Genomic DNA, 18918 nt, shown 5'->3' with positions numbered 1-18918 from the left:
GCTGTTTGTATTGCGCGCCGAGGCTGACACGAGCATTCCCAGTTTTAAGTGCTTTCCGGCCTGGAGGGCTTGGATCTGCCTCGTTTGATAGTGCGGCGCATATATGAGCGATTCTACGAAAAATTGGCCGCATTTGGCCTCCAAAGAGTCTAAATATTTTTAGATACTTTAATATACGCATACGATGGTTTGCAGGTATACTGCTTGGGGTATCAGTAACAGAAAAAGTAGTGTCTAAAAAAATCCAAGTTTTTTAGATAACTGTGTATACATGAACGAAATCGGCGGTAGAGGGGGAAAGTTTTGCCCGAGAGTCATAGCACGAGGTGCCAGATAACCTTGCTAACAGATACGACCGATGTGTACACTCGTTAGTGTGAAAGTGAATTCTTTGGTGAGCGAGTTATTTAACAAATAATAGCCGTAAAGATTAAGTCGAGGTATAGTGATGGATACTACTAGTGTTTAGCCTCAAATATTTTCTCGGTTTACCTCTACCTAAAATCGAAGAACAGTGTAGGCTTCTCGAGGCACAATATTTTCTTGGTGTTTATTGTACAAAATTCACTGAGTACATACAATCATGGAGGTTATGGCAAACAACAGTAATGTAGTTAGGTATGATTTTTACTTCTTGTACTGCAGAGATAATTTTTTGAGCAATTTCTTTTTGTGTTCGATTTTTTTGTTAGGGTAAAGGAAGAGCCGAGTGATACTTGGTCGAATGCAGGTGACGATTACGTTTTCGATTTTGTGGACTCTTGCAAAGCCGAAAATTTGGAAACTTCACCATTTCATAAATTATCAGTGAGTTCAGTTATTCGAATCATGTTCTGTTGATCAATATAGAAACTTACCATTTTCTTTATAGAGAAAACACAAAAATGAAGCTGCAGCGATAAACGAAAAGTTAGATAACAAAATATTCATAGGATTTGAATGCAAATATGTAAAACCTGATCTACCGACAACCATCTGCAAAACTGAGTATCCAAATTCTCAACCCATTGTGAATACAGAAAACCAAATTAATTCCAAATATTCGGACGATAAGGAAATGATAATTTTGATTAAAAAAGGATTCGATTATCATAATGATTGTCAATTTCAAATCAAACTATCTCATAAGTATAATTTGTGTCGAAAAACGTTTAAACGAAAAACGAATCTAAAAACACATATAAATGCGACTATTACAAACATTGGACCACGTGAATGTGAGATTTGTCATAAATCATTCAGATATCAAAGTAATCTCAAATATCACGTACGTGCAGTACATGATCGTATCAAACTCTACGAATGTGTAATTTGTCACAAATCATTTTCATTCAAGAGCAATCTCAATACACACGTTAGTACAGTACATGATCATAACAAACCCTTCGAATGTGAAATTTGTCACAAATCATTTGGATACAAGTGTGATCTCAACAAACACATAAATGCAGTACATGACCGCAGTAAACCCTTCGAGTGTGATGTCTGTAACAAATCATTTGGTTACAAGGATGATCTCAAGAAACACATAAATACAGTACACGATCGGAGCAAACCTTTTGAATGTAATATTTGTCACAAATCATTTGGATACCAGTATAAACTCAAAAGGCACATAAATGCGGTACATAATCGAAGAAAACCCTTCGAGTGTAATATTTGTCATAAGTCATATAGCCGCAAGGATTATCTCAAAACTCACGCGAATGCAGTACATAATCAGAGTAAACCTTTTGAATGTGAGATTTGTCACAAATCATTTGGGGATAAAAGTAATTTCAACAGGCATATACATGGAGTGCATGATCGGAGCAAACCCTTTGAATGTACAATTTGACACAAATCATATAGCTACAAAGGTACTATTATAACTCACATCGATGCACTACATGTTCGCACCAATTCCTTTAAATGTGACATTTGTCTCAAAACATGTGGATATAAACACTGCCTTAAAAGTCATGTCAATACAGTACATAATCATGCCAGACCCTTTGAGTGTGACATTTGTCACAGAAAATTTGGATAAAAACATCATCTCAATTCTCAAGTCAATATTGTACATGATCACAGCCAGTCTTTCTAGGATTGGCCGCAAAGTAATCTCAAAAGTTCACATAAATAAATAAATTTCAAGATCGTAGTAAATCTTGTCGTGAATAATCTCATTTTTTCAGACACCTTTGGATATAATAAATTTGCAGTCTTATAAAAATACTTATATATTCATATAAAAATATTTATATATTCATATAAAAATACATGTCTTCCAATTTTTTCATATAATAATTCCAGTGTTATCAACTTTTAAGCATTCCATCTATTTATTTCAACCTTTCACCGAGTACCCATTATGACGGTATAAAACCCTTTCAATCGAGCTTCTAAAACCAGAATTATTTCTAAACTTGGTGCCCTGTGCATCGACTCATCGTTTTTCGATGTTATTATGAGAGGACTATAGGGTGGGTTGTACAGTTAGCAAATTTTTGTAAGAATAACTTTTTAATATCATAAATGGCAAACATCGAAAGAGTCATATTTTAAAAGAGAATGCGATTTTCACCCTCCGAGAATATCAATGTTCAAAATATCTATCAAATTTTGTGTTGTTCACGCGTTTCTAGGAGCTCGATGAACAAATTATCATCATCCATTACACGCATCGAGTTGAAAAAAAATTTCAAGCGCGATTTTAAACTCGAATTCCGCCTAGATAATTCGTAGAATGGCTCATATACGTGCGGAGATACATTAGTAGCGGTGGCGGCCTAGCAAGTGCATATACACTCTACGATGTGCAAGGGCTGTGCTTCAAAGTTATCCAAAAGTGACCCCGTGTGTGTATGTGTGCGACAAAGTTGCTGCACACACATATACTGAGCGCGGCAAACATCGAGAAATTCACCCTCGAGGCGCGCTTGCATTTATATACACAAAGTCGATAGATGAAAACTTGCTGCTGCGACTGCTGCTACTGCTGCTGCTGCTGTGTCCTCTGCATGCGTGGGACCGTGTATACGTACCTAACTTTGTACTGCTTTCGCCTTCTCTCTCTCTTTATATGCAAGTACCTAATATTCTTGGTGTGTGTGAATATGTATACAGAGTGTGTGCCTACGAGCTATAAAAGCACTAAAACGTCAAGATCTTGTACCCGTAAATGTGTCTGTGCGCGAAAGCTCGCGCATACATACACGTGCAATGTTCGCCAAATTTAATTTACAATTCAATGCAAATGTTTAAAAATACGAATTTTAACGCGCGCGAAACTAGGATGCTTCAAAGATTATATTTTTTTACGAAAAAAAAGTAACGCGCGTGTAAGCTCTAAATGCGATGCGGTGTGATGAAAGTATACTGAAAAAACACGCGAGACTCAACGCCAACAACGGGCGTGAAAAATCCTGTAGGTGAGATTTAAAGAAAATAATGCTCGTGAGTGGCTTGATATATTTATAAGAGAGAAAATTTTTACTCGGATAGAAAAATAATTACGCAAAAAAACATGTTACTTCAAAATTACGCTGCATTACGCAATTATGAAATACGAGCAAACGGAGCTTTAATGAATAACGAAGTCGAGTTTTAAATTTCATTGACTTATATTATACGCACTCCAGAAGCGCGCGCGAGCATGGTCGGCGAGCTTGCGCGAATAATATTTATAACAACATTATTATTCCGTAACTCTTGACGCTCGATGAAAAATTTTCAGCGAGCGACTGCTGCTGCTGCTGACTCTCGCGTAAGGAACGCGAGGCACCGGTGAATTTTTGAGATATGCCTCGGCTATAAAATCCGACTAATGCACACTGAGATGGAAGCTAGCTCGAAGACAGGAAGAGCAAGAAAAAAAAGTATACAATATCTGACTTGGGAATGATCTCGAAAGCTCGCTTACGGAACATAATGCGTCATAACGAAGGAGTAGCGAATCCTGCGCGTTGATACGTACGCGTACAGTGCAGCAGATGATGTATAGTGCTCGAGCGAGGGTACGCTGTGCGCTATCTCGGTACACTGCCGCGTTGCTTCGTGCGTCGGTAACATTAGCGTCAAATTTTTGCCGTGCGTTTAGTCAGCAATAAACGGCCTCGCAGGCTCTCTCGTCGGATAGACGAGATTTATATATTACGCGCCATAAGTTTGAAGGAGATTTTATAAAAATTTGAGCACAAGAACTAACAATTATAACCATGTTTTGACGTATATACACTTATATTAACTTTATTACTTGCGGATTATATAGATAAAGGTACTGGCCATCTAGTGACGGATGCTTGAAGAGATATTATAGTATTTACAGTGTTTGAAAATTAGTCTAAATTTTTTGAAAAAGTTATTTTGTAATTCTCCAGTCATTGAAAAAACGCTTAAATCTTTAACATAATTTTTACAAAAAAATCGCCAAAAGCAAGCCAATAAATATTCGTGTGTTTTAAAAAAAGTTCGAACGGTCATATTTTTTTACCTTTTGGACACTATTAACAATGAGCATTGTTACCGGGAATGGCATTAAATTATCCCTCGTGACTATATAACATTTTCAATCGATTCACTTTACCGGTTAATATTAAAGCAAAGAATGGCCGCTTGAACGATAAAATCGAATCGTCGCGAAATGGAAATTATTCGTTCACAAAGAAGAAATTTCATAGCTTTTTACTGATCGGCACTGGTTCATGTATATAGAAAAACGAGTCTCGTTCATCGCTTAGCGAGCGCTCGTTCAGGATTCGAAGGCTCGAAATAGAGATTCGGAAAAATAGTCTGGCGAAGAAAGTGCGTGTATACATATAACATTGGCGCGACTCGAGTGTCTCGAGATCGATTCGTCCAAATACACACGGACTCCTAGTCTGGGCAGCGCGTCTACGAGGATGTATTTTTGCGAAAAATCTCGTCTCCCCCCTCGAGGAAACGGATCTCAAACGACGCGTCGTCGATGATGGCTTGGTATACTCTTAGGAAAATAAAAGCTCGAGCGCTAATCGAGTTAGTTAACGAAATCGACCTTGCTACCACTTCTTTCCTTCCTTTTTTATTTGGCCAGCTCTCCTTGGCTTTGCTTTCTGATTGTTCTTTTTTATTTTTGGCCTCTTAATGGACGTCATTGTTCTAGAATACAAAGTGTCGGATACAGTGATTGCGTACACTCGCTCGCACACACTCAGACTCGCACGATGTGCGCGCGAGCGGCAAATCCTCGAAAGGTCCTCCCGCAAAATCATCTAAAAGCTGCCCGTCTTCTTTTTGTCGTGCGCGCGCGAACGAACAGATATAGCGTACTACGTCCTATACAGAAAACGAGGTGGGTTTTACCCGAGCAACGTCGTATTCCTTTTTGTCCCCTGCAGATAGCGACGGCGACGGCGGCGGCGGCGGTGGCAGCTTCCATGGTATATAACACGGCACTGGCAACGCATTGTGTGTGTATACAGTTCTCAGAAAAGATCGAGCTTGAAAGCTCGTGGCGAAAGCAGCAGCAGCAGAGCAGAGCAGGCAAAAGGAAAGGAAGTATATATATCGAAATAAACGGAGCGTTCATCGGCTGCGAATAAGCAATGTATATAATGGTGCAGCCCCCAGATTTATACCTTTTCTCATAATTATATCGGAAAGAGCATTATACGCGAGTAATACATAAATATTGGTAAAACTCTGGGATTCGAAAATTGCAAAGAGCCGTTTCGTGCATTTTGCGTTTCCTTTCCGATCGAACGAGTGTAACGTAGCTTCGATTTTGTGCAGCAGTGTGCGGGAGGGAAAAAAACAGCTCGATCACGCTCGCTCGCGCTATAGACAGATTTATCCGCATCAACGCGATATATCAGCTCTTGTATATTATATAGCTTCGCCAGTGAATCCACGACGTATTACGAGGACGAAAATCACGCTGCTGTATACGAATCATAAATCGTGCATCGGTAAACGTTTTTAACGATTTGCGCCGCGCGCAGATAGGTACGCGAGCGAGAGCTTCTTGGTGCGCGGATATAATATAATCCTCCTTCGTCCCGGACGAGCAGAGCGCGACTTTGCCATTTAAATCTTGCCTCCAGCAGCAGCAGCCGCTGCCACTCGATCGTCCGCTTCTTTCTCTTTTTCTTGAATAAATATTTTTCTGCTGTAACTCGCGCGATTATATATTTCGTACGTACGTACACGTATAAATGTACGGAGGATAAGCCGGAGCGACTCGACTACTGTGCGCCGTATACTCGTTTGGATAAGAGAGTTGAAGTGCTCGCGAAAAAAAGGAAAAAAAACAGAACGAAAGAGAGAAAGAAAAGCCCTAAATATAGCGCACTGAATTGCACGAGGATTTGCGCGAAAAATTTAGATGACGGATTATATTATACGAGTTTTACGCGTATTAAGGAAACAAGGACTGTGGATATTTACGATGAAATTTTTAATTATTATTATCTGCTGTGTGTCGTGCGTGCAGCAGGGTCCGGTCGTTGGGAAAAATTTGTTCTTACTGCCGATGGAGGGTAAAGTACGCAGTACATTCTCGCGTCTTTGCTTACGAGCAATTCGCGCAATTTGTCTTCCCATTGTTTTTTTCCTGCGCCTTTTATTCTCGCTGGACTTCAGCCGAGAAACAGCTGAGAAATTGAACCATAGTTGCTGAGCGAGCGCTCTTCTTTCACGGCCAGCTCCATCTCTGAACTTCTCTCTTTCTCTATTCTCTCATTCGCTACGTCGAATTGAGCCCGATGAAGATATTTTCTTCTTCTACTTCTTCTTCTTGCAGCAGCATCTGTGCAGGCTAACCTAATTTTTCCTACTTTGTTGTTCATAACTACGGTTTATTATTACAGTCGCGCGCGCGCGTGCGACGCTTCTTTCATTTTCTCGTGCTCTACACCACTACATAAGCGAGCGGGGCCAACGTTTTTATTATAGCTTTATATCCGGACTGTTTTTTCGCTTCTCTCTCGGTGGAGCTTGGGCGACGGGAGGGTTTATGCTATATATATACTCGTCTATACCACTACTGCTCCTATGTACCGCAGCGCGCGGCCAGTGGCCAAGTCCCGCAGATGTCGGCAAAACCAATTGTTAAAAGTTTCGTGACAGAACTTTTCTCTATATGTATGAAAGGCACGTGCGATAGTGGCTTTCTTTGTGGCTCTCTCTTTCTTTCTCTCATACACACACGCGTACACATACACAGCGGTCTCACCCCTTTCTTTAACTTTTTTTATAACCGTTACACAATTCGAGAAGTGACGTTAACTCACGTGAGAATTTACAATTTTGTCGCGCGCACTTTACTCCCACGACGTGTTTATGTTTCTTTTCCTAACAAACATAAAAAGTTAAAACTATTGAATCAGCTCGCTTGAGAAAGAGAGAGAAGAGAAAAATGTTTATTCCCCCCGTCGGAAAATCAGTAAACATAAATTCTGCTCCTATACTTCTGATTATGATGTATAAACACGTAAAGTCTGCTGTTGCCTATTTTTTCGCGATGCATCAGCGCAGCAGCAGCAACAACAACAGCAGCACTGGGCCATTTTGTGAGGCAAAATAGCTTACGCTATGCTGACAAAGAGATAGATAGCGCCCGAGCTCGAGCGCCAGGAATATAAGCAAAAATGTTGATGCTGCTTCTGCTCTTGGATACGTGATCCAAGGGGTATATTATGCCGAGCGCACGTGGGTTTTCCCCCATTGCTTTCAAAAAATAGAACATTTACCGATATACGGATAGAGAGCACTGCGTGCGTGATATATATATGTGCGAGTGAGCTTTTGCCGAAGATTTAGGTCAGCGAGCACGCATTATTTCTTCTCACTCGCCTTTTTGTGCTACGCGCGCTGCAGAATAATCCGAGGGAAAAAAAGTGTACACACATGCGCGCGCGTAGTTCTGTGCGTTTCTTTTTAGAGTAAATTAAAATTTCAAAAAAGAAAAAAAACCAACGTCGATGAAATTTATCTTCCGCCACGTGTATAGCACGAGATGCAGTGACTGCGCGTGCATGCATGAGAAAGAGAGAAAATTTACGATTCAATTGAGAATTACGTCTGCTCCGCTCGTCCTTGAAGATGCATCGCGTCTCTTTTTCATCCTTCTTATATGAGAGATTTTCGCAATAATTCAAAAGTCGACGCGTATGAAGCCCGCGAACACGTCTTTTAAGTTAATTAACGTATTTTCGAATGCAGGAAGAAAATAAAATGAAGTTGTTTAGAAGTTTTCGCGCTCTTGTAAAAATTGTATTCTTTTTTTACCTAGATTTCCCAAAATGTTTGTATGACCTTCTTTTTTTTTAACAATTTATCTTCGAAAAGCTTGGAATTTTACTTTTCACTTAGGAGTCGCGAAAACAGTCGGGCACTTGTTCCCTTTTAGTTTTCCTGATAAAGTTGCGAATCGAAAAGTTCGTCAACTCGTGTATTTTTGACAAGCGTTCACGTGCGCTTGGAAAACAAACGTGTAAACGTAGCGCTCGGAATTTTTTTTCCATCAACTAAAAGATAAGTATACTTTTTTGGAAAATACTCGAACGTACGAATACGAAAATTGATATCGAAATATGCGCGAAAATAAAGCGTATTATTTTACTCGTAAACTTTAACGGTACAACTTATTACACAGAGCGAAAGAGAAAAGAATATGCGTGAACGGATCAAATATTCAATCAGATATTACATTTCATATTATAGCTCTATTTGCACTGCTCTGACGTAATTATATCCAAGAAATTACGTTCATTATTAATCGTCGGTTTCATTTGAGTTTAAGCAAGAGCAGATATGAGTAGAAAAAAAACGTGCTATAATTATAATTTAATCAAACTAATTATCATTCTCAAAGCGTGTTGCGTATGAAAAATCGATAGGCTGTATTGATACACAAAATATGGTCGTGAGCATTCTTATAGTAGAAATTGTTAATATTAATAATGACCTATTGACCAAAAATTACCATTGAAAGGGTTCATTAATAATAATTTTCTTGTTTTTGACGATTTTTCTGTTATAATTATTTTACTAATATTACGCTTATTTCAAATGTCCTAATAAGAACTATTTTTAAACATTTCAAAAAACTTAGAGCAGTTTTCAACCAATTCAATTACAGTAATACTACTTTACGCCTTTACCAGTAGATGGCGAGTATGTTTAAATCGGTAAATCTACAAGTGGCAAAGTGAAAATAATTGCATAAGTTAAAGCACAGTTTTGAAGAAGTTAAGTCTCGGTGCACTCAACTCCTTACTGCTGGTTAGCATTTGTCCAATTCTCATTTTATGCATTATTGCAAGTTTTGCTACAGTTGAATCCGATAAATACGTGAGATTCTTTGCGATCGCATTTATTTGAAAGGAACGAATCGCGGGGTTGGATTGTTATTTAAAATTCACAAGCAAACTCGCGAATATGTGCGGCTGAAAACGTCGATATAGCCTGTTGCATGATCGATGCATATTCGCGGGAGCTCGCAACGCGCGTCTCTCCTCAACTAAGACCCTTTTCTGCCGCTTTACACTCGAGGCGCGAAAGTGAAAAGAAAAATCTACCCCCTTCATGAATATCAAATAAGCTCGCGAGTTATATTGTAAGTTGAAAAGACGCGAAAGAGGAGGGTAGAAAAAAAAACTTTTACGCTCTTATAATCATCAATCACCCACGCTCGGATATCGTTTTCTTATATAAGTACGCGCTCACATACATATACACACACTGGTTCTACACGCTGTTTGGACTGAGCTGCTGATGCCGTTGCTGCACTACTACTACGTCTAATCGACTTTCAGTGTATCGTCGATTATCAAGGGGGCCCCCGCCTGGAGTGAAGCAATTTTTCACTGCGAGTCTCGAAAACCCGATTGGCAAATTATTGACGAGTTCCATAAACATCAAGACGCCGTTTAGATTAATTGAAAGTAATCTTGGTAGAAAGCCATACACAGCTGCAATTCGGGTTATAAGGGTGTGTTTTTTTAACGAAAAGGGAAATCCATTTGCGGATTCGACGTGTGACAGTAGGGCGTCGGAGCTCCATTGTTAGTGTACTGGTATTGTACGAGGTGCTCTCGTTTGTACCTTCCTACTAATACGGACTAAAACCTATCCTCTCCTTCTGCCTTCTGTTCTTTTCCCGCGGGACTAACGCTAGTCGTTACTTCGCGCGAAGAGACTGGAGCTATACGTACCCACAACCCGTCCTGAATGTTATCATCTCTTCGTATCTTCTTCTAACTACATCGTCTTGTCATCTTCTTTCAGTCTTCGCTTCATCTCTCAATCTTGTCTATATAATAAAACTGAGAAAGTGAAGGAGGATACTGCTTGAATGTTGGGTTCGTCCGCGAGAATAAAATTCTCCGAGCCTAGTAGGAAGCCTGCAACTTATTTGGTCACTATAACGATCCTAAGAGGGTTTAAAATAGAACTCTGGTAGCTCAAGGCCTAAGATCTTGTTAAGCACGAGGCCAAGTACAAATTCTTAGGGCCCCGTCAGGCGTAACATCGTTGGTCTCTGGGCCATCATCCTCGGAGTATTTCAACACCCTGTATGCGGGCACATAGTTATGTGTATACGGGTGCATTAGACTATATGTGTAGAGTGGCGCCCCGTATAATAATATGCGAAAGAAGGTTGTCGACCGTTCGCTCGCGCGTCGCTGGATTGAATAGATGGAGGGATCGATAGCCTCCGGAGGCCGGCTACCACTGGTGGGTTACTGGTGCAAGCACATAATATAGATATAATATACATCCAACAACACTCACACACACACACATACGGTTCTACATATACATAGCGAGACTCTAGTTTTCGCCTTTCTTCCTCGTTCGCAGCTTGTTCTTGCCGTACCCGTTTACCCTACAGGCCACGTACAGTATCGTATGCATACACTACACACGCCAACGTTCCCTCCCTCTCTCCCTCTCGCATTCTCTCTATCTCGCTCTCTGCTTTGATCTCGATAAGTGTACAGCTACTACTGCTGTTGCTGCTGCTACTGCTACAATGTGCGCGCAGCTTTAGAAAGTGTTCTCCGGGAATATATATTTTCGATCCGGCTTTTTTTTTTCCTAAAGTGACATTGCGAACCTCGAGTTTCTGGATAAATAACGTCTCGATTCAACGAGAAACTCGCGTATACATACACACAGTTCGGGCTCTCCCTTTTTTTACCTATTTTATTTTATTTTTTCCCTTCTCTGCGCACTAACGATCTCGGCAAAGCTCGCATCCAAAGTACAAGAAAAGTTATTAAAAAGCATCGAAGCTCTACTTTGCCAACCTCATGAAGCTTCGAACGTTTTACGATTGAAGCAAGTGCTACCCTATAGTACGCGCAGTTATGTTCTGTAGAATATTATCATGAAACATCGTAGCGCTTGCAGTAGTGCACAGCTTCGTGCGGCAGTGCAGAATATAAGTACGTTCCCCGCGGATACAGCTGGCACGGAACACGGAGCTTGTTCCTCACGACCCTCGTGTTGTCCGCGGGCTATAAACTATCATAGTTTTGCACAAAGTACTTATGTATCGGGCGTGTCCTCCTAATTAGGAAGTAACATTTTTACTTGTTTTTTCATAGATAGTTTTTCATGAAAGATTTATATCTCCAATCTTTTGACCAGTATAATGGCGTATACGCGATGAGATCATTATAATGCGTAGTCCGAAGCTAAAACCTTGATCGCATCAGTCGCGCATTTTCATTTTGCTCTCGATTCTGGCACACATAATATTACGCGCGTGTAACTTTAATACGTCGAGGGACAGCTCTCCCGAGCGAGCTTTGCCTCGGCACCAAGCGTATACGTATACCTTTCTCTCCGTTTCCCGCTCCTTTTATATGTAAGAGCCTTTATATAAGAGCTTTGCGCAAAAATTAATCCTCTGCGAAAGAATTTCCCGTGGTTTCCTTCATCAATTCTCGCGCGCTCTTACGTCTCGATCCTGCTGCTGCACCTCGAGAACTTATATATATGGAGAAGACGAGAAACGGAATTTCTCGCGGTCTTTCGAGCTTTTGAATTATGTTAATTAAAAATTGCGGTCGTTTTTCTTGCTCTCCCGCTGCTGCAACGACGCGGTTTGTTATTTCTCGTTCTCTTACTCCACGCGGAGCTCCGTTTCTTTTTCCTCGTTTGCTCGTAAAGAAGCGGGGACAGAGATCGGAATTTTTATCGCAAACTCGTAAAGAAGATTATTGCAATGAAAACTTGTGTTTATTGTAAAAGTAAAGGTATAAAATTCGTTTATTTTTTTCCTCTCCGATTCTCCGGCAACAGCGGCAGAAACAGCAGCTATATTATTTGCCGTTCGATGCGCGGAAGGATCGAGAGTACGAGAAAGGGAAACGGCGATGCGCGCTCATCGAGGAGCAGAACGTAGCAATTCGTTCCTCTATTTCGATATCGCATCGCAGCGCAGAACACGGAAGCGCAAATAAATACACGAGATAATGACTGCGTCGCAGAAGATTTTTGGAATGAGTAAATACACGAGGACAGACCGAAGATTAAAGTTTTTGGGTTTATAGTACGAGAGATTGTTTGTTTGTGTGTGTGCGTGTGCGCCTTTGCGTGCACACGAACTCGTGTATACGTCAGCTTGAATTTTAAGCACACTAGATCTTCTCCTCTCCACCAGCGAGTCCTCGCGTTTTACTTGCTGCAGCAGTCAAGCTTCTACTAGATATATACCATACTTGCCGTTACGAGCGTCCTTCGCTCTCGAGTCTCTCAACCGTCTCTCTCTTTTTCTCGATCTTCATTTCGCTCGTGCAGTCGTTATTTGCTTCAAACTGAAGCGTAAAATTAAACGCGATTGGCTGAGCACTGAAATTTGACTTGCTCGTCTCTTATATACTTTTTCGCTCTTACTCAATCTAAAACTGGTCCTTGGCTAGTTTTTCTTTGCTCTCGGGGAGAAGGTTGAGTTGTTTGCACACACCGATTGTTTTTCTTAAATTCCTCGAGAGCTGCAGCCCCATCCCCGGCAGCGGTTCTCGCTCCCACTCAAAAAGATCCTTTGGATATATCACTTCTAACGTTTTCCACGCGCGGTATGCGAACAAAATATACATCTTGTTTTTCTTCGTATCCCCGTAGCTCGCATTTGTATATTGCGCGTGATATGAGAGCGCGCGCGGAAAAAGCGAAAACGAATGAGCTTTTCGTACATAACGTAATACGCTTTTATTATACTTTTCTTGGCTTTTCATTGCTAATGAGCTAAAGAGGCCGAGGTTTTGCGAGCTTAATTAACTATCCGCGCGTGTGCTGGAATAAAGGTGCTCGCGCGCGCAAATCGAGTTCAGCGCGTTATCACAAACGTTCGTGCGAAAGTACCCGTCTCCCGCTGTAATAATTTGCTGCCAATTTCAAGTCAGTTAAAATTGAAAATGCGAAGACAATTATCAATAGCGAGTTTCATTAAAATTTTTCAAATAATGATAATAATATTTTCGAATGCGAGAGACGATCGATGAAAATATTTAATTATCCGTTTACCTCGGAGCGCAGTCATCGCGAAACGAGGCAATATTCCCATCGCTAAAAGTTTAAGCAGTTTACAAAGGGCACGAGTAAATTTACCTTCGATTCATTCATTATGATACTGCGTAGCGGCCCGTAGTAGTTATTACATCGAGCTGGCTCGCGAGAGCCGGTCAATCTCTCTCGTCGATACTGGTACTGAAAATCGATATCGCGGGCGCGCGATGCATTCGAATGTAACGCAGTGTATATAATAATAAGTTCGGGCCGTGGCGCGCTGAAGGCATGATTAACGAGCTGTCCCTCGCGGAAGCTTACCTAAATTCTCAATCAACGATTGATTGTGTCTCTCTGTGTATATAGCTCTTTCTATCTCTAGCTCAGTCCGAGAGTACGCTGCTGCGAGCTTTTATGATGTACCAGTAGTAGTAACTCGCGGGTGTATATAATGTATATTAATTTTAATACGATAAAATTAGAAACGCGCGCACGACCTCGATGTATCGACGTGTGTTTAGAGTTGTCTGTTACGTGGACGTGAAAATTTGGTAATTGCCCGTAACTCAGGTACACCTGTGTGTTCTGTATACTCGAGAGACTCTCGTATGGTATATGCACACACGATCGCCCTCCACACATTTACAGGACATAATCGTATTCTAATTTGCCACTGTTACAATTCGCGGCCACTGCCTCATAATTCCAACAATTGCCGCCTATATGTGTGCGGTGTAAATCGAGCACACGCGAGGCTCTAAATAATGTACACACAGCAAACGAACGTTGTACGTACAGAGCAAGTGTACATACATACACAAACTCGCGTTTCGATTGCACTCGAGGGAAGGGGGTTGCAGGGAAAAATTAATCTTTTCGCTCGATGTAATTCTAACGAGTGTTTGCTTGTATATCGCGCAACACGATCGCATAATAATCATACTAGCTATAATTCGTGCCACATTAAATCGCAATTGACGATGATTACAATTTATACCGTATGCTGTATAGGGTTTTATCTCACGTTATTTCACCGCCTTGAATGATGTTTTAACGACAGGTATTTATCAAAGTTGAAATGCCCATAATATGCAGGGATAAAATTGAAAAATTGTGTTTGTGCATGATTTTCAATCCACGCGAGACATGCCGATGATACTGGGGGTAGTGGTGGTGGCGTGGGCAAATTTTAGCGACCTCTCAATGGATTATTCGAGGAGCTTTACAACATTTACACGACGGTATATACACGCGGCTTTGGCTCTCGACCCATGCATATATCATATTATTATACACATTATTATTCGCGTGTGCATGTATCGTATCTACGTTACACTTCACGCAGCTTTAGCGAACGTAAATGTTAAGTCCCACGTACAGGAACAATGCGTCCCACGCGTACATCGCGGATTAGTTTTGTCCAGAAGCCAAAATGAAATCATTGTCCCTACAGTATTATCCTCGCGGCAAATCGTTACGGCCTTTGCAGCGGTACATTTTTTTTTTTTTTTTTAATTAAACTTCTGTAGGTGCGTTGTATAGAGGCGTGTAAGCTCATGAAATGGTCCGTGATGCAAACAATCTGTGGATCGCAGTGTATGTTTATACATACATTAATTCTGGTAGATTCGCTCAATATGTTATGACTAATATTCAGTCGACGAAAAAGTTTCATCCTTATACAGTTTGTAAAAACGATACTTTGACTTATAAAATTACTTTTACCTTATCACTTGCAGATTTACAGAAAAAAAGTACTTGCAATCTAGAGGTGAAATTTCAAAGTGCGAGTATTAAAGTTTAAAGTGGATGTATATAAAATGTTAGAGAATGGTGTAAATTTTCTAAAACAATTGAATAGTCATTTTCAGGTTATTTAAAATACGTTTAATAATTGTAACATAAATTAAATTTACCGAATCATCGTTAGAATTAAATAAAATTAACGAATAAGATAAAAAAATTTTAATTCAGACAAACCAACAATTTCGATTAAAACAATCTAAATTCAAGTATGCAAATTTATAAATTTAATTTAAATATCAAATATTATTCAAATTCAACCAAAATCGTTTTTGGTAATTTAATTTTCAAGTATTCATGGACACCAAAAGTTAAATGTTATGATACTATTCCTTAATGACTAAAATTATCTAGTTTTTTATATTTTTAATATTTTTGAATTTAATTTATTAATGTGATTTTCATTTTTAACATCGGCTTTTACGTATGAAATTTCTTTTTGATATGAAAAATAAATTATATTTTTGTAGAAAAATGTAAGTATCATTATTGTAGAATTCGCAGTTATCACATTCTATTAAGAAATTTATCATTTCACCGTTAGATGGAGTTTTGTAAATTCGCAAGTGGCAAAAAATTTTTCAAACAGTATATAGTATACAAAATAGTTAATGTGCAAAATAATGATTTTTTTACAGTACCCAAGCATGTGGGTAATTTAATAAACACATAGTAGAAAAACCAAGCTTTACACGTTCACATTCCAAGCCGAATAAATTAAGCCAACACGTGGAAAATTCAGTATCATAGGTGCACGACACATTATTATATGCAGGGTAAATATTGCTCGAGCTCTTCCACGACGGACTCACGAATATAAATATGCGTAAAATATATATATTATACATTATATCGCGAGTGTCAAGCGATGTTTGCACATGTGCATGCGATGCACTACTCCACTGGGTTCGCGCTCATGCTTGCAACAACAGCATCAGCACGGCTACACAGAAGAGACGCTCGGGCCGGCGACACACCGTGATATTCGCGAATTTCGTAAACATACGTATTCTATATTACACGCATGATCGTGGCAGCTTTATTTATTTATAGCGGCGTCACGTTTTCTCGCATACGAAGTCTCATACCGCGCGAACCTCTACGTGAGCTCTCATTTTCTTATGCATATCGCGTATATGCATTCGGCGGATATCGTACGCGTAGACGAGCTCTCGCGCGTATATAGTGCACGTATACATACGTCTGTATCAGTTTTTTGTCGTTGCGAATGTCAAGTTCCTTTGTCAAGCTCGAGCGAGAGTCGAGTATTCTTCTGTTGTTGTTGTTGTTGTTGTTTTTTTTTCATTTCTCTCGGAGTCTATCCAGAAAAATATAACAGCTTGTACTGGAGTGGCACATACGTATACGCGCGAGTCGTTTACAAGAGTAATCGATATTTATCGGTACTTATTGTTTACGCCATTCCCGGTATTTTATTTCGATTCGCTCAATTGCAGACCTCCTCTACATGTGCTTGTATATTAACGCTCGATCGCGCGCAACACGTTAATCCGATATTTCGATAATGATCCGCGCCGTAAAATATTCAGCGTTACGACGTGCTTTGAGCTGTCGACGCGATCCGCCCGAGCATATACGTGAAATCCACGTCCGCTGGGCATTCAATACTCTCTTGGGATATGGGGATTTGTTGTTCAACAATTTATCGAGTTATTTATACATTTTATTGTTTTTGGTATCGAGGAGAAAAAAAAGGATTTTTCCAATTTTTTGTTTTATTTTTTTCGAATTACATCACTCAACATTTCACTCACAACACTACATCAAACTTGTAAAGCTACACACTTTATGTCTCAATCGCACGCAAACCGAGTGATGAAGTGCGATCGGTATACAACACCATTTTCATGCAAATTCTTTGACAAATGGATAATTCTTTTTTTTTATTTTCCAGTCCCCCCTGCAAGTTCGTAATAAAACATCTTTTCTCGCACGGTAATTTTTATATAATTAAATAAAGCAATGACAAACAAAACTTTAGCCGGAAAATTAAAGTTGATGGATAAAACAATAACGCTGGAATCATTTCGGAATTGCGCGTAACAACATTAATTACATTTAGAAGTGCGTGCACACTCGCTTGACAGAAACGGAGTGGAGTGGATGAAAAATATCTCGCGCATCTTTTAATTAAGAAAAATTATAAATGATACAAAAGGCAAGTTTTGCGCGCGCTAAGAGCGATACAAGATAAAGGTGCTCGGTCACCATTAGATAAAATGCAACTAGTCACCGCGCGAGAGGTTTGCATAATCATTTTAGCGATACATGGCACGCACACGGACATCGCGCTCTATGCAGATAAGTAGTAGTACTATAACGAAAGGACGGAGAGAAAGAGAAAAAAAAGGCATGAAAAATATACTTGTATATATAAAAAACTAAGAAACTAAAAGAAAAAGCCAACCAACAACTAGCTGTAACACGTACAATGACAGGAGAAGCAGTGGGTAGTCGCAGTAGTAGTAGCACGAGAAAAAGAAAAAAAAAGAATAACGAAAGCAGAAAAAAGAGAGAGAAGAGAGAGAGAGCATAAAAGCGAGATTGCACGCGGCAGCGGCCAGTGGATGGAAAAAATACATTGTATATAGCTATATATAAAATACTGCACGCACGCGCTGACTCGATTCGTCACTGTCGTGACTTTAAGCTTTTCTAGCAAACGAAGAAGGCATTTTTTGTTCTATATAGTCCCTCTCTCTCGCTCTTGTTCATTCCACTCTAGCGAGAGATTGAATGTATTTTCTCGTTCTCTCATTTTTATTCTTTTCTTTGGCGCGAGCGTTAGTAGTATATGGGACGTGCGACACACGACGCGCGCGCGGTACTTGTATAAAAATGATGTGCTAAGTGATACAGACCAGAGCTAAATGCCCTGCGCTGCAACGTCGAATATATGTATATAATGTACGCGCGGCTCGCGTGCAACAGTCTGACACCGCGGCAAATTAATGAAGTTAACATTTTAATTCGTTTCTGCATCATTGCAGTTATAACGCGCAGTTTCGGGCTGCAGCAAAATGTATGCATGTAGAAGTAGACCCGGTTTTTCACGCAGTTGCCAAAGGGTACGATATAATTCTATTCAGCGTGGAGGTTCACTTTGGTAAATTTCATCCTGCTCTCTCTCTCTCTCGCTCATCTCTTGCCTTTCTTTTTCTCTTTGATATTATGACTTTTTCGAGGTGAAAACTTGGACGAATTGCCGAGGGAAATAAGTCACCGCTGCGCGTGCTGTCATGAATACAGCGCTGAAAACTTGGGTTAATTATTCAGAAATAATTTCCTAAACATCAGAGGGGGAACGAGAGAGAGAGTAACTTATTATGAAATTATTCTCTGCTCTCTTCGTACTTGTTATTCGCAATAGTTTCCGTGCAGTTTTGAAATAACGTCGAAAACTCAACAACAGTTTTGAAATGTTCATAAGATATTTGAAATTTTCAAAGATGATTATGAAGATATTAACGTAAAAAAGATTAATTTGAAGGCGGGAAACCCGAGTAAAAAAGTTCATTGTGCAACATCGCAATTTAATTTATACAATTAATTGATTCGATAGAATTGATGCAAACTAGTGCGGAGCAACTTGTTATATCGTCTTTGCATCGA

The 18918-nt window shown here is 39.9% G+C and overlaps 2 protein-coding genes across 5 annotated transcripts in view; both read left to right on the top strand.

The window, feature by feature from the left end:
- LOC106656247 (calcitonin gene-related peptide type 1 receptor-like) overlaps positions 1 to 18918 on the top strand; it is a 140629-nt gene that overhangs the window by 49808 nt on the left and 71903 nt on the right. The gene's annotated exons all lie outside the window — the stretch shown is intronic.
- On the top strand, positions 538 to 1985 carry LOC111694257 (zinc finger protein OZF-like). The gene is made up of 3 exons (XM_023461702.1): positions 538 to 618; positions 693 to 807; positions 872 to 1985. Exons 1-3 carry the CDS (start codon positions 584 to 586, stop codon positions 1835 to 1837), a joined length of 1116 nt encoding a protein of 371 aa, XP_023317470.1. The 5' UTR covers positions 538 to 583; the 3' UTR covers positions 1838 to 1985.

This window comes from Trichogramma pretiosum, unplaced genomic scaffold (assembly GCF_000599845.2).
Source record: "Trichogramma pretiosum strain Unisexual culture from Peru unplaced genomic scaffold, Tpre_2.0 scaffold4, whole genome shotgun sequence".
Taxonomy (NCBI): domain Eukaryota; kingdom Metazoa; phylum Arthropoda; class Insecta; order Hymenoptera; family Trichogrammatidae; genus Trichogramma; species Trichogramma pretiosum.
Note: the sequence above shows the minus strand (reverse complement) of the source record. Positions and strands in the feature narration are given on the sequence as shown.